The sequence below is a fragment of the Eptesicus fuscus genome, chromosome 9, assembly GCF_027574615.1.
Source record: "Eptesicus fuscus isolate TK198812 chromosome 9, DD_ASM_mEF_20220401, whole genome shotgun sequence".
Lineage (NCBI taxonomy): Eukaryota > Metazoa > Chordata > Mammalia > Chiroptera > Vespertilionidae > Eptesicus > Eptesicus fuscus.
This window is the reverse complement of record NC_072481.1, coordinates 12,656,225-12,679,735: the sequence shown is the minus strand read 5'-3', so window position 1 is coordinate 12,679,735 and position 23,511 is coordinate 12,656,225. Positions and strand designations below refer to the sequence as shown.

General features: G+C 48.4%; 3 protein-coding genes and 1 long non-coding RNA gene across 7 annotated transcripts in view; 2 read left to right on the top strand and 2 right to left on the bottom strand.

Annotated features, from left to right (window-relative positions):
* Positions 1-1,206, top strand: part of HSPG2 (heparan sulfate proteoglycan 2) — a 97,654-nt gene extending 96,448 nt beyond the window's left edge. The window contains exon 98 of the mRNA XM_054720579.1: positions 77-1,206. Within this exon, the coding sequence (XP_054576554.1) occupies positions 77-249 (173 nt within the window). The 3' untranslated portion in view covers positions 250-1,206. The remainder of the gene's footprint in view (positions 1-76) is intronic.
* LDLRAD2 (low density lipoprotein receptor class A domain containing 2) lies at positions 619-7,556 on the bottom strand. The gene is given in 7 exon segments (XM_054720697.1): positions 619-687; positions 1,718-1,908; positions 2,088-2,174; positions 5,911-6,042; positions 6,628-6,938; positions 6,940-7,005; positions 7,546-7,556. Coding segments are annotated over 7 exon segments (867 nt in total).
* Positions 7,557-10,085: 2,529 nt separating this feature from the next.
* Positions 10,086-17,884, bottom strand: LOC129150253 (uncharacterized). The gene is made up of 3 exons (XR_008556983.1): positions 17,288-17,884; positions 16,366-16,401; positions 10,086-10,741 (listed from the first exon to the last, which is right to left on the bottom strand). It is a non-coding gene; the product is annotated as an uncharacterized LOC129150253 (long non-coding RNA).
* Positions 17,885-17,986: 102 nt separating this feature from the next.
* USP48 (ubiquitin specific peptidase 48) overlaps positions 17,987-23,511 on the top strand; it is a 69,616-nt gene continuing 64,091 nt past the window's right edge. For all 4 annotated transcript variants that reach the window (XM_028155390.2, XM_028155389.2, XM_028155388.2 and 1 more), the window contains exon 1: positions 17,987-18,303. In XM_028155390.2, coding sequence (XP_028011191.1) covers positions 18,170-18,303 — 134 coding nt within the window. In that variant the 5' untranslated portion in view covers positions 17,987-18,169. The remainder of the gene's footprint in view (positions 18,304-23,511) is intronic.

Here is a 23,511-nt window from a genome sequence, read left to right as displayed (position 1 = left end):
CTCCTGCAGAGCCCAGCACACGCCCCCTCTCCTCTGGGGCCCTGGAGCTGACAGGTCCTGTCCTCTCCCCCCACAGGCGGAGCCCCCGACGTGGCCACACTGACCGGGGGCAGGTTCTCCTCAGGCATCATGGGCTGTCTCAGGAACCTGGTGCTGCACTCGGCGGGGCCGGGCGCCCCTCCCCCACAGCCCCTGGACCTGCAGCACAACACCCAGGAGGGGGCCAACACGCGGCCCTGCCCCTCGTAGGCAGCTGCCTGCCCACAAGGACTCCTGGGCAGCGCCCCAGCCCCACATCGTCGAGTCTATTATTAATATTATTATTATGAATATTTTGTAAGAAACTGAGGCGATGCCACGCTTTGCTGCTACCGCCCTGGGCTGGACTGGAGGGTGGCCATGCCACCCCCCACCCAAACACACCTGGGCAAAGGCGCAGGCTGGGGAGCAGGGCAGGCTGGATGGGAGCAGGTGCCTCAGAGGGGCAGGCATGGTGGCCGAGTGGCCTCAGAAGTGCCCCCACGGCAGAGCCCCACGGCAGAGCCGGGCCACCCGTGTCTGCAGCCCTTGTCCCTACAAGAGCCAACCATGGCGTACAGCCTGGGTCCTCACCAGCCACTAGGAGCAGAGGGCGTCGCAATGGCCTTTGCCACCCTCCTCTGGGTAGCAAAAGCTCTTTAGTGCCAACTGTGGAGCAAAAGGCAGCTCACCCCTGGTCAGGCAGCCCCCACCCCGTGAGACCATGTCCCAGCCCCCCTCCACCTTCACCTCTGCCTGACCAGCTGGTCTGCATCCCCCGACCCAACACCTACCCCAGGGCCCCCGCCCTCAGGGGCTACAAGGGAAACCACCCCAGCTCCTACCGGGAGCTGCTGCAGGCCGAGCCCAGCACTGAGAGGGCCCCGCCACATCCCCCCCCTGATCTGGAAGTGAAGGCCCAAGCGATATGGGGGGGCGGGGAGGGTGCTGGTTGGAAAGAGCGAGTGCCTTAGGTGGGGGAAGCCAGGACTCATGACGGAGGGACAGGAAGGGGCCATGACACCCCTGCCCCATCTGTGGGAACCTGAGGGCCCAAGTGGGGGCAAGCACCCTCCCCACCAGTAGCTCCCCGGATGCTGGGTCAGGACGCCTGGCCTCTGTGTCCAGAAGGGACCCTCCTGTGGTCTTTGTCTTGATCTTTCTTAATAAACGGTGCTATCCCCGCCAGGCGGTCCCCTGTGTCTTTGACTAGGGCTGCACTTGTGGAACGTGAGGGTGGGGCAAAGCAGGGCAGGTGAGGTCTGGGGGTGAATCAGGGAAGCCTCAGGTGAGCGAGGCCCCTGCTCCCTGCCCTGGGCATGGAGGTCCTGCCCTTCACTGATCCAGCAGAGTGCCAGCCACCACACGAGCTATGGGGCCGGTTACCTCCTGTGGCCTTCCCCACAACCCTGGGAGGCAGGGCTCATCCCATTTTCCAGAGGAGCAGACTGAGTCTCAGGGTTATGTGACCTGCCCAAAGCCGCAGGGAACAGGGCAGGCTGGATGGGAGCAGGTGCCTCAGAGGCGCAGGCATGGTGGCTGGGTGGCCTCAGAAGTGCCCCCATGGCAGAGCCCCAGACAGTCCTTGGGGGGGTGGGGACAGAACCCAGGGTCTGTCCGACCCCAGAGCCCACTGTCCGTCCTCTGAAGCCACAGCCTCTCTATGCATGGCCTCCCTAACCCTGGAAGGCTGTCCCACTCGGCTGCAGTCCACCAGGGGCCACCTGGCCAGGACCTGTGTGGCAGATGGTGCAGCTAAAGCAGAGGCCACGGCACCAGCCCTCTGGGCCAGCTGGCTGGAGGAGCAACAGCACCAGAGGAGGCCAGTGAGGAGGCCAGCAGAGGCCAGGAGCAGCGAGGAGGCCAGCGCCACCTTCTGTAGCCGGGAACCTGCGGGAAGAAAGGGAGTCCACTCAGGTCTCAGCCCCGGCCTGCTCCCCCGGTTCCCAACACCTGGAGAGGGACCAGTATGATCTTGGTGGCCGGAGTGGGAGCAGGTGGTAACAAGTCCATCTACCTTCTGCAGCTGCATCCTGTTGTGCAGCACCCCGGCCTGCTGACCCAGGGACCTGCTGACCCGGGAGCTAGGGAGACAGTCGGGGGCCTGGAGGTACCAGCCTCTGTACTCCCCTCCAGGCTGAGCATCGGAGAGGGACCTGAGTGGGAAATAACAGAGCTAACACAGAACTGGGCCTCTAAGGCATGACTATGTCTCCTTTAATCCTTTCCAAACCTCTGCTGGTTACAATTCGTGTTTCCATTGTATAGATCAAGGAAGGGCGGCTAAGTCACTTGCCCAGGTCACAAGCTGGAGTGATAGGGGAGGACTCACACTCATGCAGTCTAGCTCGGGCCTGGAGTTTATGAATGGAGCTACTTCTCAGGAAGGAGGATGTGCACGTATTCAGTGTTCTCTGTGCACCAAACACCGTGCTCAGTGCTGGGCCCTTTACCTATGGCGTTGCACTTAAAGTTTGTAACAACTCTGAAAAGTTAGGTTTATCACCCCATTTTACAGACAAGGAAGCTGAGGCATGGAGGTTCATTCTTCCCCTCACTTGACTCATATTTCTCGAGCATCTACTACTGTGCCCTCGGGACTGGGGACACAACAGTGAGCAAAAGAGACAAAAATGTCTTCATGGAAGTAGCAGTTCAGTGTGAGAAGACACAAAAGAAATTATGTCAAATGGAGAGACTATTAAGCAGAGGAAAGGGACAGGCATGTTGGCTAGGAGCGGGGATGCTTTTTTAAAAATTGTGAAGTATACCACAATAAACCATTAACCAATTTGTAAGTGTACCGTTGAGTGGTGTTCAGCACATTCACATTGCTGTGCAGCCATCACCACCATCCATCTCTAGAACTCTTCATTTTGCACAACTAAAACTCTGGCCCTAACCGGTTTGGCTCAGTGGCTAGAGCATCGGCCTGCAGACTGAAGGGTCCCGGGTTCGATTCCAGTCAAGGGCATGTACCTTGGTTGGGGGCACATCCCCAGTAGGGGGTGTGCAAGAGGCAGTTGATGGATGTTTCTCTCTCATCAATGTTTCTAACTCTCTATCCCTCTCCCTTCCTCTCTGTAAAAAAATAATAAAATATATTTTAAAACAAAACAAACAAAAAAAAAAAAAACACTAAAACTCTGTCCCCATTAGATACTAATTCCCTGGTCTCTCTCCCCCCAGCCCTTGGCAACCACCATTCTACTTTCAGTCTCTGAATTTGACTACTCTAGGTGTCTCGTAGAAGTGGAATCATACAGCATTTATCCTTTTCTGTTTAGCTTATTTCAATTAGCAGAGTGTCTTCAAGGTTTCATGCTTGTTGAAATTTCCTTTTTAGGGCTGAATAATATCCCATTGTGTGGCCACATCACATTTTGTTTATCTGTCCATGGACACAGCGTTGCTTTTTTTAAATTAAGGGGTCAGGAGAGGGTGAGGGTTAAGAAGAGCCATGTAGAAGGCAAAGGAATGAGCATGAAAATCTCTGGGGAAACACGTTTCAGGCAGAGGAGAGAGCAAATTTTTTCTTTTTTAATTTTATTTCAGAGAGGAAGGGAGAGGGAGGGCGAGAGAGATAGAAACACCAATGATGAGAAGGAATCATTGATTGGCTGTCCCTGGGGATCGAGCCTGCAACCCATGCATGTGCCCTGACCGGGAACCGAACCATAACCTCCTGGTTCGTAGGTCAACGCTCAACCACCGAGCCACTGCGGCTAGGCGAGAGAGCTAGTCTTGAGACCAGAGGCAGGAAGAGGCAAGTGTGGAAGGAGTTGCCCGGGACCGTGTGGAAGAGCTGAGGGAGCAGGAGGGCAGGGGGGCCTCTGGGAGGCTTTGCTTTGTCTTTGAGTGAGGAGCAGGGCGGGTTCTGTGCGTGGCAGTGGCATGACTGACGGAGTGTCTTAGATGGCTCCTCTGGTCAGAGACCTCACCTCCCCACTCCTCTGTCAGCTGTGCTAGTGACTTCCTCCCAAAGGGGACAGTATGGAAAGAGGAGGCAGAAAGAGGAACAGTGGAGAAACCTGACAAACACGACCTCAACCAGGTTCAAGGCCAACATCCACACTCATGAATCAGGTTGGTGGTGTGTCCCTTTGATAGGATGAAAATGACACTTGACCTCTGTAGTCTTTCTCCTAATAACCCCTAACTCCAGTCTTATCGTGAGAAAAACATCAGACAAGTTGATGTGGATGGCTTGGCTATGAGCTGCAAAAAGGAATAAAGAGTCACACAGCAGCCCTAGCTGGTTTGGCTCAGTGGATAGAGCATCGAGCTGCGGACTGAAGGGTCCCAGGTTTGATTCCAGTCAAGGGTACATGCCCGGATTGTGGGTTTGATCCCCAGTGTGTGGCGTGCAGGAGGCAGCCGATCAATGATTCTCTGTCGTCATTGATGTTTCTATCTCCCTCTCCCTCGCCCTTCCTCTCTGAAATCCATAAAAAATATATATTTAAAAAAGAGTCACACAACAGCTGTGGGTCAGGAGTTCAGTTTTGGGCCAAGTTACGTTTGAGATGCCACCTACACACCCACATGGAGATGAGCAGGGAGGTGGTTCTATATCTAGAGTTCAAAGACATCCCAGCTGGTGTGCATTATAAAGACCACTGGGAAGGAGCCTGGAGGATGGAAGAGGAGCAGATATAGGGACGGCCTGATGGCACAAAGCACAGCCACAGGGCAGTAGCGAGGAACCTGCCCAGGTGACTGAGGAGGGAAGTGTGCGGGGACCCGGGAAGCTGAATTTCACTCAGCCAGCTGCTTTTTTGTAGTAAACCACCTGTTCAGCAGTGTATGCCAGCCCTGTCGGGGGCAAGGGGCATCTCCAGATTCTCAGAAGGATGTTCCTGGGTGACCTGGTCTCCCTGTGCTCAGAGCTCATTCCTGGTTCTGTCATCACTGACTATGACTGAGCGTCTAGTCATTTCTCCTCCCTAGGCTGATTTCCCCATCTGTGAAATGTATGTCAGTCTGGATCAATGGTTTTCAAAGTAAGTCTTGAAAAAAAAACAAAAGAAAGAAAGAAAGAGCCCTGGCTGGTTTGGCTCAGTGGATAGAGCGTTGGCTGGTGGACTGAAGGGTCCCGGGTTCGGTTCCAGTCAAGGGCACATGGCTGGCTTGCGGGCTCGGTCCCCAGTGTGGGGTGGGCAGGAGGCAGCCAAGATGGATGATGTTTCTCTCTCATCGATGTTCTCTCTCTCTCTCCCTCTCCCTCCCTCTCTGAAATCAATAAAAAATTTAAAGAAAGACAGAAAGGAAGAAAAGTCTTGAGAGTCAAAGTCAGGTTCCTCGGTGGGACATGGGCCCCTCGTGTCCACTTAAACAGAGCATCTCTCCCTTTAACGTCTTGGGCCTCTGTGCAAAGTCCCATTTAGGAAGAGCTCCCAGCACTAAAATATTATTTGAGCCCGGCCGGTATGGCTCAGTGGTTGAGCATCGACCTATGAACCAGGAGATCACCGTTCAATTCCTGGTCAGGGCACATGCCCGGGTTGTGGGCTCCATCCCCAGGAGTGGGTGTGCAGGAGGCAGCCAATCAATGGTTCTCTCTCATCATTGACGTTTCTGTCTCTCCCTCTCCCTTCCTCTCTGAATTCAATTTAAAAAGCTTTTTTTTTCTTTAAAAAGTATTTGAAAGCAGCTGGATTAGATAATCTCTCATGTCATTCTGGCTCTAACTAGCTCTGATACTCAGGCACTCTGAAGGCTGTGTGCACAATTTTTCTAAAGCGATTCCCCACTACTGTGCTTCCCCGTATCCTCTTCTGCCATGCCCCTGCCTCCGGCCTCCCCACCGAGGCCCTGCCCTGGGGAAGGGGAGCTGGGCCCCAGCTTCCCTCCAAGCCGCTCAGCAGGCCCAAGCTGCACCCCGTCACTGACCTCTGCAGTTGCCTGGTGGCCAGGAAGCCTGGTCACTGCCATCGCCACGGTTGTCCATGCCCCAGAGATCGCACACCAGACTCAGGGGGATGTACCTGCTATTCCGACAGCGGAAATCGGGACCACGGGAGCCTGGGGCCAAAGGGAAGGCATGTTCTGAGGAACTTGGGCCAGCCCACAAAAAGCAGGAGGGGTGGCCCTCTAGTGAGGGAATGTGGGAGGTGAGAGAAGGCTGTTTCCATGTGCACGCAGACTCCAGAGTCCTAACTAGGCCCCTCTGATGATAGAACGTGAGTGTGAGTTGTGGGGAAGTGTGCAAGGTGGTACTGTGAGTGTATGAGGTGTGTGATGGGAATTCCATGTGTGTGCGGTGTGTGGGCTGTGGATTGCAGTGTGGGTGGACAAGGTGTGGAGTTGTATGTGTATGAGGTGTGAGCTGTGTACATGTACAGTGTGAGTGAGTGGGTGTGAGTGTGAGGCTGTGTGTGGGAGTGTGTGTGTCTGGTACAGGCAGCCACGGAAGCCAGATTGATGGGGTTAGCTCTTTGGGTCTGGAATGTCCCTTGCCGAGACCGCGCCCAACCCCACCAGCACTCACCACTTCCTTCCTTCTCTTAGGACTCAATCCCCTCCATGCTCCCAGTGCCCTATTGGTAGCCCCAGGGCCGCAGTTACCCTAGCTTGGAGGCCCCGTCCTGGCCAACAGCCCTAACCCACCCAAACGGAAAGAGGTGACTTCTCCCACGAAGTCCACGTGGGGCTGGCGACCTCTGGTGACCAGGCGCAGGCCAAGGAACTCCCTGGTGGACCTCATCGGGGCGGGGATGGTCAGGCCTCAGAGAGGGGTGCCCCGGGGCCAGGGCACTCCTGGCGGACCCACATAGAACTGCAGGTAGGAACCAGGGGCGCAGGCGTTGGACAACGATGCTGGGGTGGAAGCCTTGGGCTCCTGGGGTGCCCGAGACGCCGAGGTCAGGTTGTAGACCAGGAAGAAGCGGAACTGGAAGCGGATCCTGTCGCGGGGGCCGCGCACGCAGCCAAAGCCCGCAGTCCGTGTCCTGGGCCACGAAGCAGCAGCCCGTCCCCCTGCCACGTCTGCCCGCAGAGGCCCACCAGGTCGGCCGCAGAGAAGAGCACGGGCTCTGGAACTACCCGGCCTCCTTCAGGCCGGGCTCTGCCTCCTGCTCACTGTGTGACCCCAAGTAAGTCACTCACCCTCTCTGAGCCTCAGTTTCCTCATTGGTAAAATGGGGAGGATGAGCAAGCAATCTCAGACTTTTTGTGAGGATTAAATAATTTATGCCCTCAATCTCTTATTCAAAAATCCTCGAATATGTTTCAGAATGTTCCAGATTTTAGAAAGAGAATATCGTGTATTTACAGGGTGGGACAAAAGTAGGTTTACAGCTGCATTATTTATTGTATTTTTTAATTTTTCTTTATTGATTTTTAGAGAGAGAGAAATATTGGTTTGTTGTTCCGTTTATTTATGCATTCTTTGGTTGATTCTTGTATGTGCCCTGAACCTGCAACCTTGGCATAATGGGACGACGCTCTAACAGTTAGAGTCTAACCTAATGAGCTACCTGGCCAGGGCTATTGCATTATTTTCCATACAAGCAATTGTAAACCTACTTTTGGCCCATGCTATATAGTATATACAGTCCTCCATAATCATTTTCTAGAGCAATTGTAAGAACATTTACCCTGAGCAAGACAAATGAAGCCTCCTGTCAGTTCAGGTCAGGTGTTGCCAGTAAATTAGTTTTGGTTTTAACAGCTTTTGCTGTTTTGGTTTTAACAGCTTTTGCATTTTGGACTGTGGACATGAACGTGCTCGGTGCTTCAGACAGTGCCTGGCATTTAATGAGTGTGATAGCATGCAAGCTGTCATTGCTGCCTTAAGGATGAGGTAGACACAATTGGGTACCTGCCCACCTCACAGCCGTTCCCTCTCCTTGCAAAAAGAACTCTAATCTGCCCTAGCCGGTTTAGCTCAGTGGATAGAGCGTCAGCCTACAGACTGAAGGGTCCCAGGTTCAATTCCGGTCAAGGGCAAAACATGCCCTGGGTTGCTGGCTCGATTCTCAGTAGGGGCATACAGGAGGCCACTAATCTTCTTTTTTTAAAAAAATATATTTTTATTGATTTCAGAGAGGAAGAGAGAGATTGGAACATCAATGATGAGAATCATTGATTGGCTGCCTCCTGCATGCTGCATACTGGGGATGGAGCCCACAACCGGGGCATGTGCCCTTGACCAGAATCGAACCCGGGACCCTCCAGTTTGCAGGCCTACCTCTATCCACTGAGCCAAACTAGCTAGGGCCATTGATGTTTCTTATCTCTCTCTCCCTCTCCCATCCTCTCTCAAATCAATAAAAATATATTAGGAAAAAGAAAAAAGAACCCTGATTTAACCTCAGCCATCAGGGCGCAACATGCCAGTGTGGGGAATGAGACGTAGAGTTGGTGAATGGAGCACTTTCTATGGGCCAGGCTGCCTAAGTGTCTTGCATGGTTTATCTCATCCTTAATGCATGATAATCAGTTCTCTTAAAGGGCAAGGGTCTACTATGATTCCCATTTCACTACTGAAGAACCTGAGACTTAGAGAGTTGAAACAATGATCTCAATGGTAGAAATGCAGGTAGAGCAGAGCGAGTTTGTGAATGCAGGGTTGCCTGGCTCCACGGCCAGACCTGAGGGCTGTCACATCCACTCCAGACCCCTGCTTCTGAGTGACTTGGAACTCCAGTCTTCCAGAGGGGTTTGGGTAGACTTGGGTGTGCCAGGCGAGACCGGGCACAGGGCTTCCCAGCCTCCCCCACTCCAGGGTCCCAGCCCATTAGGGTGAGTACTGATTGGGGAAACATTCTCTAAGGGTGGTGGGGCCTGAATCTCCTGCCCAGCCCAGCCAAGTCCCTTTGTATTCACCAGTGGCGAGGCTGGCAGGATACAAGGGGCAAGGAGAGCCAAGTCCGCCAGCTCCTCTTCACGGTGATCTTTGTGCTCTTCATTCCAGATCCTCCTTCACATCAGGATTGTGTCTAGGGTTGTCATGGAGATTTGGGGCTGGGGCTGGGGCTGGGGCCTGGGAAGAGAAGGCTGGGAGAATGTCTGCTCACCCCCTGTCAGACAGGAACCAGGAAACTCAGATCCTGGTCAGCCACAGGGCTTCTGGGAGGGGGACCCACAGCCCCAGAATGCTGCTGCCTTCCTGGATGAGTCGACACTGCAGGGACCGAGCTTAAGAGAGGCCCAGGACACCAAAGGAAATTCTTTGAGGGCCTAGAGCAGGGGTGGGAAACCTTTTTTCTGCCAAGGGCCATTTGGATATTAATAACATCATTCCCAGGCCATATAAAATTATCAACTTGAAAATTAGCCTGCTAGCCCTAGCCGGTTTGGCTCAGTGGATAGAGTGTCAGCCTGGGACTGAAGGGTCCCAGGTTCGATTCAGGTCAAGGGCACGTGCCCGGGTTGCAGGCTCCATCCCCAGTAGGGGGTGTGCAGGAGGCAGCCGATCAATGATTCTCATCATTGATGTTTCTATCTTCCTCTCTGAAATCAATAAAAATATATTAAAGAAAATTAGCCTGCTATATTTGGTCAAACATTTAATTAACTCACCCCGATGCCTTGGCAGAGCCAGACCAAATGTTTTTTCGGGTCATATATGGCCCGCTGGCCGGACATTCCCCACTGCTGGCCTAGAGAGATAGCAAGTGGTGGAGGAGCACTGGACCAGGAGTCAGCTCTATTACAAAGTGTTCCTGCCTCAGGGCCTTTGCACTCCCAGTTCCCTCCACCGGGAGTGCTCTTGCTCCATAGCTTTCCATGGCTTCTTTGGGTCATTCACGTCTCAGGTCACATGTCACCTCCTCAGCCCACACTTCCCTGAGCACCTCTCAATCTGAATTAGCCCTCTCCCTCCTTGTCACTCAGTCACATCTCCCCAAATTTATTCTATCAGCACTCACTGGGCTTATTTTGCGTATTTTTATCTTGTATATGTTGCCTGTCGGCCCCCACTAAAACTGCATTCCATAACTGTCTTGTTGATCTCTGAACCCCTAGAGAAACTGGACAGCCAATGGGTCCGGGCTGCCTGTCACTACTTGAGCCAATTAAGCAGAGACAGGGTTGAGTCGTATATGAGCATTTATTCCAATAATGCCATCAATTGGGAGAGCAGCAGGTCACCCACACAATCTGCTCTGCAACCCCCGATAAACCAGCTGCTTATATGGGGTAGGACAAACGGAATAAGAATGGATATGCATCGGCAAATATGTTCTCCCATGAAGCAGGCTCTCTTTTCACTTCGTTGATGGCTTCTTTGGCTGTGCAGAAGCTTTTTATTTCGATGTAGTCCCATTTGTTTATTTTCTCTTCAGTTTCCTTTGCCCTAGGAGTGTATCAGCAGATATATTGCTATATATTTGAGATGCTTGAGATTGTGCTGCCTATGGTTTCTTCAAAGATTTTTATGGTTTCACAACTTACTTAGGTCTTTTATCCATTTTGAGTTTATTCTTGTGGATGGTGTAAGTTGATGGTCTAGTTTCATTTTTTTGCATGTACCTGTCCAATTTTCCCAACACCATTTATTGAAGAGACTGTCTTTACTCCATTGTAGCTCTTGACTTCTTTGTCAAATATTGAGCATAATGGTTTGGTTCGATTTCTGGGGCCTCTGTTCTGTTCCATTGATCTACATGCCTGTTCTTGTGCCAAGCTGTTTAGAGTACAGTGGCTTTGTAGTATAACTTGATATTTGGTATTGTGATTCCTCCAACTTTGTTCTTCTTTCTCAAGATTGCTGCAGCTATTTGAGGTATTTTTTAGTTTCATATAAATCTTTGGAGTGTTTGTTCTAGATCTGTGAAATATGTCATTGGTATTTTAATCGGGATTGCATTGAATCTATTATATGGGGTAGGACAATGATATGGGTTTTGCCAATGATACAATCTATGTATCATTTTCCAATGATACATCTGATAAGGGGTTAATTCATACAACTTAACAAGAGAAAGACAAACATCCCAATTACAAAATGGGCAAAGAGACCGGCTGATGTGTATGGTTCAGTGGTTGAGCGTGGACTATAGACCAGGTGGTCACGATTAGATTCCAGGTTAGGGCACATGCCCAGGTTTCCGGCTCAATCCTCAAGAGGGGGTGTGCAGGAGGCAGCCAATCAATGAGTCTCTCTCATCATTGATGTTTCTAGCTCTCTCTCTCCCTTCGTCTCTGAAATCAATAGAAATATGTGTTTTTAAAAAGGGGCAAAGGACCTAAATAGATGCTTCTCCAAAGTGGACATACTGAAGGCCAAGAGACACATGAAAAAATGCTCAAAGTCACTGATCATCTGAGAGATACAAATTAAAATGACAGTGAAGTATCACCTCATACCCGTCAGGATGGCTATCATCAACAAATCAACAAAAGACAAGTGTTGGCGAGGATGTGGAGAAAAAGGAACCCTCATGCACTGCTGGTGGGAATGCAGACTGGTGCAACCACTGTGGAAGACAGTATGGAGTTTCCTCAAATAATTAAATATGGAACTCCCATTTGACCCAGTGATCCCACTTCTAGGACTATATCCTAAGAAACCCAAAACACCAATCAGAAAGGATATATGTACCCCTATGTTCATAGCAGCACAATTTACAGTAGTTAAGATTTGGAAGCAGTGCCAGTGCCCATCAGATGAGTGGATAAAAAAGCTGTGGTACATCTACACAATGGAATACTACTTGGGTAAAAAAGAAGGAACTCTTTCCCAGCCAGCATGGCTCAGTGGTTGAGCATTGACCTATGAACCAGGAGGTCAGGATTCGATTCCCAGTCAGGGCACATGCCGGAGGTGTGGGCTCAATCCATTGTGGGGCGTGCAGGAGGCAGCTGATCAATGATTCTCTCATCATTGATTTTCTATCTCTCCATCTCCCTTCCTCTCTGAAATCAATAAAAAAAATTTTTTTTTTAAAAAGAAGAGAGGAACTCTTACCATTTGCAACAGCATGAACGAACCTGGAGAGTATTATGCTAAGGGAATTAAGCCAGTCAGAGAAAGACAAGTATCACATGATCTCATTCATATGTGGACTCTAATGAACAAATTAAACTGATGAACAAAATAGAAACAGAGACAAAGAACAATGGAGCAGACTGACGAATTTCAAAGGGAAGGCGGGGATGGGGAGGTGGGTGGGGGAAGATTAACTGGGCAATTTACCTGCAGGGCCCAAGGACACAGACAATAGTGTGGTGAAGGCCTGGGAGGGGCGGGTGCTGGGTGGAGGGGGTCAATGGGAAAACAACAACAAAAAACCCAAGGGGACATCTGTAATACTATCAACAATAAAGATAAATTAAAAAAAAATAAAAGAATGAGGCTCTGGCTGGGTAACAGTTCAGTTGGTTAGAGTGTTGTCGTGATAGGCCAAGGTTTCAGGTTCAATTCCTGGTCAGGGCACATACAAGAAGCAACCAATGGATGCATAAATAAGTGAAATAACAAAGCATTATTTCTCTCTCTCCCTTCTCCTCTCTCTAAAATTAATCAATAAATAAAATAAAGATGTATGGACATGGTTTAAAAAAATAAATATAAAAAAGAAAAGAATGGGTTTTACTGGAATGAGGAAGTAGGCAAGAGGAATAAAAATGGGTATAACGATTACAGATTACAGGCAATGCCGGCTGGGGCTAGCCTCTATTATTGGGTAAGAAGGTTATCAATCTTTCTATGATAATAGGCAGTTCTTGAATGAGAATGAACCACATTCCAAGCTTGACTCCCAGGGGCAAGTCCACTCCCAGGCCCCAGGGGCTAGGTGGACTCCTAGGTGGTGGTGGTGGGGGGGTGTACAACTAACTCCCAGGCAGGTGAGAATGTGCTTTCTTTCAGCAGAACAAAGCAATCACGGTTAACAGAGCACGATTAATATTTAGCTAGCCCCCCAAATAATTCTATTAATGTTTAGCTAGCCCCCCAAAACACTAGGTCATAGCACAGTGTCTAGCACAGGGCAGTTATCCAGTAAATAAGAGTGTGTGGCCCTAGCCCAGTGGTCGGCAAACTCATTAGTCAACAGAGCCAAATACCAATAGTACAACGATTGAAATTTCTTTTGAGAGCCAAATTTTTAAAACTTAAACTTCTTCTAACGCCACTTCTTCAAAATAGACTCGCCCAGGCCGTGGTATTTTGTGGAAGAGCCACACTCAAGGGGCCAAAGAGCCGCATGTGGCTCTCGAGCCTCTGTTTGCCGACCACTGCCCTAGCCAGTTTGGCTTAGTGGATAGAGCTGTGATATTGTGATTTATAAGAAATATATATTTGATCTTCCTCCATTCGTACCACAAAACTCCTAAAACCCTTGGAATTTCTGAAGCAATTAGAGATAAAAGGGTTGTTTTTTTTTGTAAAGAATTATAAATTTATTAGGTCATCTGGAAATCAGATGGGCTCAGCCCCAAAATGGCACTAACCAAAAGGTGTCTTTTGCTATTCAGAACAAACCCCTTTCATAAATATATTTTTATTGATTTCAGAAAGGAAAAGAGAGAGGGAGAGAAGCATCCATGACGAGAATCATTGATCAGCCGCCTCCTGCACGCCCCTTACTGGGAATGGAACATGCAACCTGGGCATGTGCCCTGGCTGGGAATTGAGCTGTGACCTCCTGGTTCACAGGTCAAACCTCAACCACTGAGCCACACAGGCCAGGCTCATAATAAGCCCCTTTCAATCACACAAGTTTATGTTAATGTGTTGACTTCAGGAAAGCCCCTTAGGTAACCTGAGAACGTGGGAGCTGGTTGCTAGAAGAGCTAACCATAGTTAGAGGACTGGAACTTTCAGGCCTAGCCCTACCTCTGGGCAGGGGAGGTTAAGGGGCTGGAAATCGAGTCCCATCACCAACGGTCAATGATTTAATCAATCATGCCTATGTAATGAAACCCCAAACCCCAAAAGGACAAGGTTCCGAGAGCTTCCTGGTTGGTAAGCTGTGGAGGTGCTGGTGGGTGATGCGCCCAAAGAGGCTGTGGAAACTCTGTGCCCCTTCTCGCATGCCTTGCCCAATGCATCTCCTCCAACTGGCTGCTCCTGAGTTTGAACCTTTTATAATAAATTGATAATTAGTAGTTAAAATGTTTCTGAGTTCTGTGAGCCACTCTAGCGAATTAATTTAACCCAAGTGTGTGGGGAGGGGTTGTGGGAACCTCCAAATTACAGGCAGTTGGTCAAAAGCACAAGTGAGAACCTGGACTTGCAACTGGTATCTGAAGGGTGTGTGTGCGCAGTCATATAAGCCTGGATTCCTAACCTGTGTGATCTGAGGCCATCTCCAGGAGGTAGTGTCTGAATTGAATTAAATTGTAGGACACCCACATGGTATCACAGAATTGCTTGATGAGTGGAAAACTCACAGACGTGTAAGAGTGGAGTACTGAGAATACAGGAGACACTAGGAATGAGTTTTTCCTTTACACCATCATGTAGATGAGAAAGGAAAAGGTGGAAGAGGAGGAGGTGGCCAAGAAGACTGAGCAGCCACTGAGGGAAGTGGAAAACCAGGAGGAATGCTGCTCAGAAACAAGGGGAAGGACATTTCTAGAAAGCAAGAGAGGTCATCTGTGTTGGTGATCGAAGAGAGCTGAGGACAGAGACCACTGGCTTTGGTAACAGGGGAATCACGGGAACCTCCTTGATAAAAGCAGCTATAGAGGAGTGCTAAGGTCACAGGCCAGATTGGAGTAGGTTGAACAGTGAATAGATGAGGAAGTCAACAGAGTACAGACCTGCACTGTCCTCTATTGTAGCCACTCACCATGTGGCTATTGAGCACTTGAATGTGGTGAGTCTGAATTGAGATGAGCTCTAAGTGTAAAACGCACACCACATTCCCAAAGGGCAGTGTGAAAAAAAGAAGGTAGAATATTTCATTAACTGAGTAAAAATGCTGATTTCATATAGAAATGTAAACATTTGATAGATTGGGTTAAAGTCAATATATTAAAAATTGAAATCATCATCTATCTTCTAAACCTGCACTTTTTTTTTTTTTTAATGTTTGGAAACTATTGCATTTTTTTAAAAAATATATTTTTATTGATTTCAGAGAAGGGAGAGGGAGAGATAGAAACATCAATGATGAGAATCATTGCTTGGCTGCCTCCTGCACACCCCACACTGGGGATCAAGCCCACAACCCAGGCATGTGCCTCTGACCGGAATTGAACCCAGGGCCCTTTAGTCCGAAGGCCGATGCTCTATCCACTGAGCCAAACCAGCCAGGGCCTTTGCTGCAGTATCTACCTCACTTGGTTTTGTTAAAAAACAAAATTCAATTGAGCTGATCTGAAGATCTAATTGTCATTAGAAAACCGTTTATGAATTGGGCAGCATCTCACCTAACAACTAGAAGGGACTAGTTGCACAAAATGGTAGGTTTTACAGGCGCACCTCAGAGATAGTACAGGTTTGGTTCCAAGATTACCACAGTAAAGCAAGTATCACAATAAAGTGAATTGTAAATTTTTTGCTAGTGGAGGTTCTTGCCTTTCAATCTGTAAGAAAACTCAACATTTGGGAAGTGGGATCAAGTGAAACACAATGGTGAACCAGTAAAGGCAGAGAGAGGGTGGGACAAGGAAGTTCGGTGGATTAATTCAGGCAAGGTTACCTGCCCTGAGGAAAAGGCGTGGGGTTTTAAAGGTAATCCTCACTAGGGTTGACCAGCTAATTCCAGACTGATTGGTTTAATATTCCATTCCCAGCCCTGGCAGGTGTGGCCGGTTTAATTCCTCGTAGGGGTGAATGCGGAAGGCAACTGATTGAAATTTCTGTCACATCTTTCTCTCTTTCTCCCTCCTTCTAAGATCAATTTTCTAAAAAAAAAATAAAAAAAATTCCATTCCTGGAAGAGGCTGAAACTGCAGGTACAGACATATCTTGGAGATATTGAGGGTTCAGTTCCAGACCACAGCAATAAAGTTAGTTGTAATCTTTTTGCTGGAGGGTCTTGCCTTCAATTTATAAAAAATGCAACATCTGTGAAGTGCAATAAAGCAAAGCTCACCCTAGCCCAGTGGTCGGCAAACTGTGGCTCGAGAGCCACGGTTTGCCGCTCTGTTGACTAATGAGTTTGCCGACCACTGCCCTAGCCGGTTTCGCTCAGTAGATAGAGCGTCGGCCTCTGGACTAAAGGGTCCCAGGTTTGATTTCGATCAAGGTCACATAGCTTGGTTGCAGGCTCCTTTCCGGCAGCCTGAGGCCCTGGATGGGATGCAGGAGGCAACAATCGATGTGTTTCTCTCTTACACTCTCCCAAAAAATAAATTGAAAAATATCCTCAGGTGAGGATAACAACAAAAAAGGAAAGTGCAATAAAACTAGACATGCCTGTAGTAAGTGTTGGTGGGGCTTACCAAAGTGACTCCATCTTGGGTGTGTTGTTTCTTTTTCTTTAAAAAAAATTTTTTTTTATTGATTTCAGAGAGGAAGGGAGGAGAGAGAAACATCAATGTGCCCTTGACCGGATCAAACCCGGGACCCTTCAGTCTGCAGGCCAAGACTGTCTTTATTTGAAGGACTCAGAAAGATTTAAAGATTGTGAATGATATAAGGAAGATTTACATTTTTGTGTAGCTCCCTCTCTCTGGATCAAGGTTAAGAAGTAATACAGGCTATATATAACGGGCAATGTCATAGGTATAGAGTGAGAAGAAAATTTTGAAAGATATTTAGGACATATAATTGATACAATTTGATGATGTTGGTCTAATGGTCATTGATTAGACTCTAATCAATGTCTGAGTCCTTCAGATAAAGACAGTCTTGGCCTGCCTCTCCAAGTCTCAGGATTTGTAGCCTCACACCAGGAACTGTTCCCTTTATCTGGAAAGGAGCTTTTCTTCTACCTGGCTAAATTCTACTCATCTTTTAAGGATGAGTTTAAGAGTTACCTCTTCTGGGAAACCCTTCTCCCAAGTACTCCAAACCTTCCCAGGCTGGGAAGAGGACCTTGTATTTCTACTCCTGTCACCTAACCCACCTCCAACGGCAGAGGCCAGGTCTTATTTTCATCATGCCTTCAGGGCATGTCTGAATGTCTACTGATTAGCACAGGTTAGAATACAGTCAAAATCTGAAATTAGTGCTTAGACCCCATAAAGCTCCCATTCAAATGTAATGTTCTCAAAATCCTCACACTAGCACTGCCCTTTAGTTTGCAAAAACATTCTGATAAGGCTCTTTATATCCTGGGGCAGAAGTTTAAAAAAAATGAACTGTTTTTTAAACCCTGGGGCTAGAGAAGAGCTTCAGGAAAGAAGTAGGAAGTTATCTTACACAGACAACAGTATTGAAGAGGGTCAGGTGCTGTAAAGGTGACCCTCCCGGCCAGGAAAACCCCGCCCCCGCGTGCGCCTCTGCAATATCCCAGGCACATCAAGCCCTTCCTCCAAGACTACAAATCCCAGTATGCCTCGAATACAATGAGTGGCAGCGCGCAATGCACGCCGGGATCTGTAGTCCGATTCTAGTTCAGGAAAAGGCCCAGAACGTCCCGTGACGTCAGGAGGGCTCGGGAAAGGAGTCGGAACCGGTCCAGGTTCAAGTTAAATCTTCCTCTAGAGAGCAGAGCCTGGTTTCTTTGGTGACCCGGTTTCAGGCCCCACCCCACAGTTCAGCGGACCTATGGTGTGCGTAGAGTAGCCTCTCACGTGATTCCTTCACGGTTAAAGGGGGAGGACCAGAAGGCAAGAATAGGCAGCCCTGAGCCCTCGCGGCGCCGACTTGTTAGAGTAGTGGTACGCAGGACGCCTCCCTGCACAGGGGCTGAGACGCTGCTTCCCCAGCAGCGCTGAAGAGGACGCGGCAGAACTCTCCCTGACAACCACTCGCCTCTCCTCCGCCCGTCTGCTCGGAGGCGCGGGAGGCGCAAAGGCTGCTGGGAACGCGCATGCGCCCAGCCCGGTGGGGAGTACTTTTCAACGTCTGCGGGAGTGAGGGGCGGGGGGACAGTGTCGGGTGTCGGCGGCGGTGCTTTGCGGCCGGTCGTGCGGGCGGGCGCGGGCGGGCGCGGCGGCCGTGGCGCGCGCAGGTGATTGACTGGCCAGCTGGCTGAGGGAGCGTCTGGTCTTCATCGCTGGCAGGTGGCGGAGTCCAGTTGGGCGGCTGCGGAGGCGGCAGCGGGAGCCCGACTCCGGAGGCGCTCCTCTGGCCAAGGCCATGGCCCCGCGGCTGCAGCTGGAGAAGGCCGCCTGGCGCTGGGCGGAGACGGTGCGGCCCGAGGAGGTGTCGCAGGAGCACATCGAGACCGCCTACCGCATCTGGCTGGAGCCTTGCATCCGCGGCGTGTGCAGGTGAGGCCCGTGCACCGGGCTCGCGCCCCCCCATCGCGTCGGACCTTGCAAAATCGGGCTGGGGATCGGGTTGGGGGAAGGAGGACTGCGGCCCGTCGCGTGCATCCAGCAGGAGCGGAGAGGAGCTAGGGGGAGGCTTCCTCCTTTCCGCCGTCTGGGCGACCTGGGAAGCGCAGCCTTCCCGGGCTCTCTGCGCGGTGGTGATGCTGCTGAAAGCCCTTTAGCAAGGGTTCTAGGTTCTTACCTAGAAGATGGCGGGGGAAATGGTTAAAGGCAGGAGCCGAGAGCTCAGCTAACCTTGGTTGGATATCTTGGCCAGGGCTCGGCTTTTTGTTTGTAAAAGGGAACTACTTCGAAGTGAGCCTCCCTCATTACAGTACATCCTGCGTGCGTGTTGACGCTGAAGAATTGATAATCTTACTGTTACTTTTGGATAGGGTTGCTTTGGAAAAACGTATGGTTACCCTTCGTCATCGGTGCCCTCCATCCTCCTGTTGACCTCCCTTCTCTCGTTAATCTAGTATTTTTTTAGCCTCCCCCCTCCCCCCTTTTTTTTTGGTCTTTCAGACTATATCTCTCTACCAAGTACGATGTTTGAGTTGTGTAAGTTTGGTCCTTCACTTTGCTTAGCCTTTGAACCTTGCCTTTCTATTTAGATCGAATCCGTAGGCTTTGTGCCCGTCTCTTCTGTTTTTCCACCTTTTAACGCGGGAACTATAGTTTTTGTTCCGGAATGTTGTTGAATTGACTTGGCCAAGCCGGGCATGCTCAGTAGCCGCCTTTCAGCAGGCGTTGAGTACAGGCTTTCTGGTTTCTGCATTCTGTGGCGGGATCCGGAAGGAATGGAAGTCAAGGTCTCCGCTTTGGAGCTTACAGTCTAGTCTGAGAAGGCAGACAAGTTAGGAACTTCCATAAGGCAAAGGAATCATTCCTAGCTCTGGGCGTCGGGCGCACAAGGAGGGCAAATCTGACTCCCAACAGTTACTGCTGGGACGACCAGAAGTGCGTGTGTAATGGAATTTATTAAGCTCAGGCGTCCTCTCAACATAATTCGGTTCCAGAGGAACCAAAAAATGTAAGCGCTTTCACGTAGTTCTGATCTTAACGGGAGTAAAGGAGTAGAAATTGGCTGAGATCAGTATAAGGTGGATGTCATAGAGAGGATGAGTTTTAAGCTGCGGTTGCAAACTTTACACCCCAGCAGTTTTTTTAAAACATCGAGATATAATTCACATAGACGATTCACTTTGAAATGTAGAGTCCAGTAGTTTTTGTTTGTATATACACAGGGTTATTCAGCCATCATCACAATCTGATTTTAAAACATTTAGGGCCCCCTAAAAGGAGCCCTGTTAGATTGGCGCTCAGCCCTCCCCTGTATTGCCTGATTCCCAAGCTCCAGGCAGTCACTGATCTATTTTCTGCCGCTACTATAAATTTACCTATTTTGGACATTTCATGTAAATGGAATCATGCAATATTTGCACTTTGGTGACTGGCTTCTCTAACTTAGTATAATATGTTCAAGGATCATCCATGTTGAAGCATGTATCAGTATTTCTAAAAAACTGTGTAAAACACCGTAACTTATCGTTTTGAAGCACCCAGTTCAGTTTGTACGACCTTGACAGTGTTGTACCAACATCACCATTGTCTTGTTCTAGCACCTGTTTTCCATCCCCCGAAAAAGAAACCTCATATCCATCAAGTTCACTTCCCATTTTCCTCCCCTCACCACCCCCTAGCAACCACTATTCTGTCTCTGGATTTCTCTATTCTGGATATTTCATAAAATGGACTTATAAAATATGTGGCCTTTTTTGGGGGGGCATGCCTGGCTTTCACTTTGCATCTTTTCAAGAGTCATCCATGTGGTAGCATGTATCAGTACTTTATTCCTTTCTCTGGCTGAGTAAATTTCATTGTTTGGTTAGACCACATTTCATTTATCTAGTCATCAGGTGATGGACTTAAAAAACGCCCTCCCTACCTTGGCTGGAGGGCTCAGTGATTAGAGGGCACGTGCCTCCCTGCCCCTGGGTGGGGCACGTGCAACTAATCAGTGTCTCCCTTTTACTCTGTAAAAGCAATGGAAAAAATATCCTCAGGTGAGGATTTAAAAAAAACTTGCCCTCCCCAAACTTTATTGAGGAATAATTGACAAATAATAGTATTGTATTTAAAGTGTGTAATGGTGCTGACTTTATATGTGTGTGTATTTTGGTATGTGTTACCAAGATCAAGATAAACCTGATTCACATTTTGATAATTTCCACTTTTTGGCTGTTGCTAGTAGTGTTGCTATGAACATTTGTGTACAGGGTTTTGTTAGAATATCTGTTCTGTTCTTTTGGAGATCTACCATACCTAGGGGTGGGATTGCTGGATCACGTGGTAATTATGTTTAATTGTTGAGGAACTGCTGCTACACTGTTTTCCATAGCTGCTCTGCTATTTTACATTCCCACCAACAATGTAAAAGGTTCCCATTTCCCATTAACCTTGCCAACATTTGTTACTTTCTATGTTTTCTTTTTTAAATGGCATTTCATTGTGGTTTTGATTTTCCTAATGACTAATGTATTGAGCATCTTTTCATGTGTTCCTTGGTTATTTTCATTTTTTTAAAAATCCTCACTCGAGGATATTTTTAATCTGTTAATTTTAAGAGAGAGTAGAAGGAAGGGAGGAGGAGAGAAAAACATCAATGTGAGAGAGACACTTCCATTGGTTGCCTCCCGCACGTGCCCTGACCTGGGGGACTGACTCTGCAGCCCAGGTATGATCGAACGAGCCCTTGACTGGGAATCAAATCTAAGACCTTTCGGTGGGCAGCCAGGGCTTCATTTCTTTTCTTTTTTTTGCTGAATAATATTCCATTTTTGTGTATATACCTACTACATTTTACATATATTTATTCATCAGTTGATGGACATTTGGGTCATTCTACTTTTTAGCTACTATGAATAAAGCTGCTGTGCACATTTGTGTATGATTTTTGGTGGACATTATGGGCAAGTTATTTTTCAAAGTGGCTATTTTACAAAGTATGAGGATTCCAGTTTCTCCATCTTTATAGCTGATGTTTGTCTTTTCTTGGTTTGTCTCTTTTCCTATGGCCATCTAGTGAATGTGAAATGACTTTGATTTGCATTTCTCTGATGACTAATAATGTTGAGTATCCATGTGCTTTTTGGCTAATTCATACATCTTTGGAGAAATGTCTATTTAAGTGCTTTGCCCATTTTAAAATTGGATTATTTGTCTTTTATTATTGCGTTGTAAGAGAATTCTTTTAAAAAATTTTATCTTTATTGTTGAAAGTATTACAAATGTCCCTCTTTTTCTCCCCATTGACCTCCTGCACCCTGAACCTCCCCACCCCTCCTCAGGAGTTCTTTCTGTGTGTGTGTGTGTGTGTGTGTGTGTGTGTGTGTGTGTGTACTAGAGGCCCAATGCACGAAATTTGTGCAAGGGACTCGGCCCTCGCATCTCCGGCTTCATTTGGCTGTCTGGTCTAATTAGCATATTATGCTTTTATTACTTTAGATTGGATACAGGTCCCTTATTTGCAAATATTTTCTTTCATTCTGTGGGCTGTTTTTCATGTTCTTGATGGTAATCATTTGCAGTACAAAAGCTTTTAATTTTGATGCAGTCCAGTTTTTCTAATAACTTTTTATTAAAATATTTTTAAAAATATATTTATTGATTTCAGAGAAGAAGGGAGAGGGAGAGAGAGATAGAAACATCAATGATGAGAGAGAACCATTGATCGGCTGCCTCTTGCACGCCCCCCACTGGGGATCGAGCCCACAACCCGGGCATGTGCCCTTGGCCAGAATCGAACCCAGGACCCCTCAATCCGCAGGCCGACGCTCTGTCCACTGAGCCAAACTGGCCAGGGCATATTAAAATATTTTTTAAAAATAGCACACTCGCACTGGGGATTGAGCCCACAACCTGGGCATGTGCCCTTGACTGGAATTGAACCTGGGACTCTTCAGTCCACAGTCCAACGCTCTAGCCACTGGGCCAAACCAGCTAGGGCTTTATTGAAATACTAGAGGCCTGGTGCATGAAAGTCCTACATGGATAGGGTCCCTAGACCTGGCCGGTGATCAGGGCCTTCCTTCGTTCTGCGCTGCCCCCTGGTGGTCAGCGCATGTCATAGCAAGCAGTTGAACTCCTGGTCGAACTCCCGAGGGGACGGACACTTTGCATATTAGCCTTTTATATATATACTAGAGGCCTGGTGCACAAATTTTTGCACAGATGGGGAGGGGCCATGGGCAGTTGGCCGGCCGAACTCCCAGTCAAACTCCCAAACTCCCAGTTGGGAACTCCCAGTCAAACTCCCAAACTCCCAGTTGAACTCCTGGTTGAGGGGACAATTTGCATCTTAGCCTTTTATTATCTAAGATAGAGGTTTTTAATTTTTATTGATTTTGTTTATTAATCCTCACCTGAGGATATTTTTCCCATTGCTTTTCAGAGAGAGTGGACGGAGGGAGAGAGGGAGAGAGGGAGAGAGGGAGAGAGGGAGGGAGGGAGGGAGGGAGGGAGGGAGGGAGGGAAGGGAAGAGGGAGAGAGAAAGAAAAACATCAATGTACCTGAGATCTTAGTTGAGACTCTTAGTTGTGTGGGCCGACGCTTTCACCACTTAGCAACAGGCACACAGGCCAACAGGGTGATTAGAGGGAGAGGGGAAGGCGGGGAGAGAAACATTGATATGAGAACAGAACAATCATTGGCTGCCTCCTGCATGCCCCCTACCCAGGATTGAGCCCCAAACCCCAGGCTTGTGCCCTTACCCAGAATCAAACCCACAACTTTTCAATGCACGGGACAACTCCCAACCGAGGTACACTGGCCAGGGTTCACTTTTTCCTTTTGATTGAGCATTTCTTGACTCTTAGCAAGAATAGATTAAATAATTATATTAAAGGTTTCATCAGTTATTTTTTTTTATACTTTACACACTTTGTTATGAGGTGCCAAAGCTGCAGAGGTGTTTAACCACATTCAAAGACTAGATGAATCAGGACCATTATTGATATTTCTGAAACTGCTTGGTACAATCACAGGAGGAAAGCAATCTATACTAAATTCGGTACCCACAGAATTCTGCAAATATTGTGTCTTCACTCTTAAAACTAGACATGTTTCCTAACAGTGAGGATAATAGTCGAGTAAATTCCTTGCGG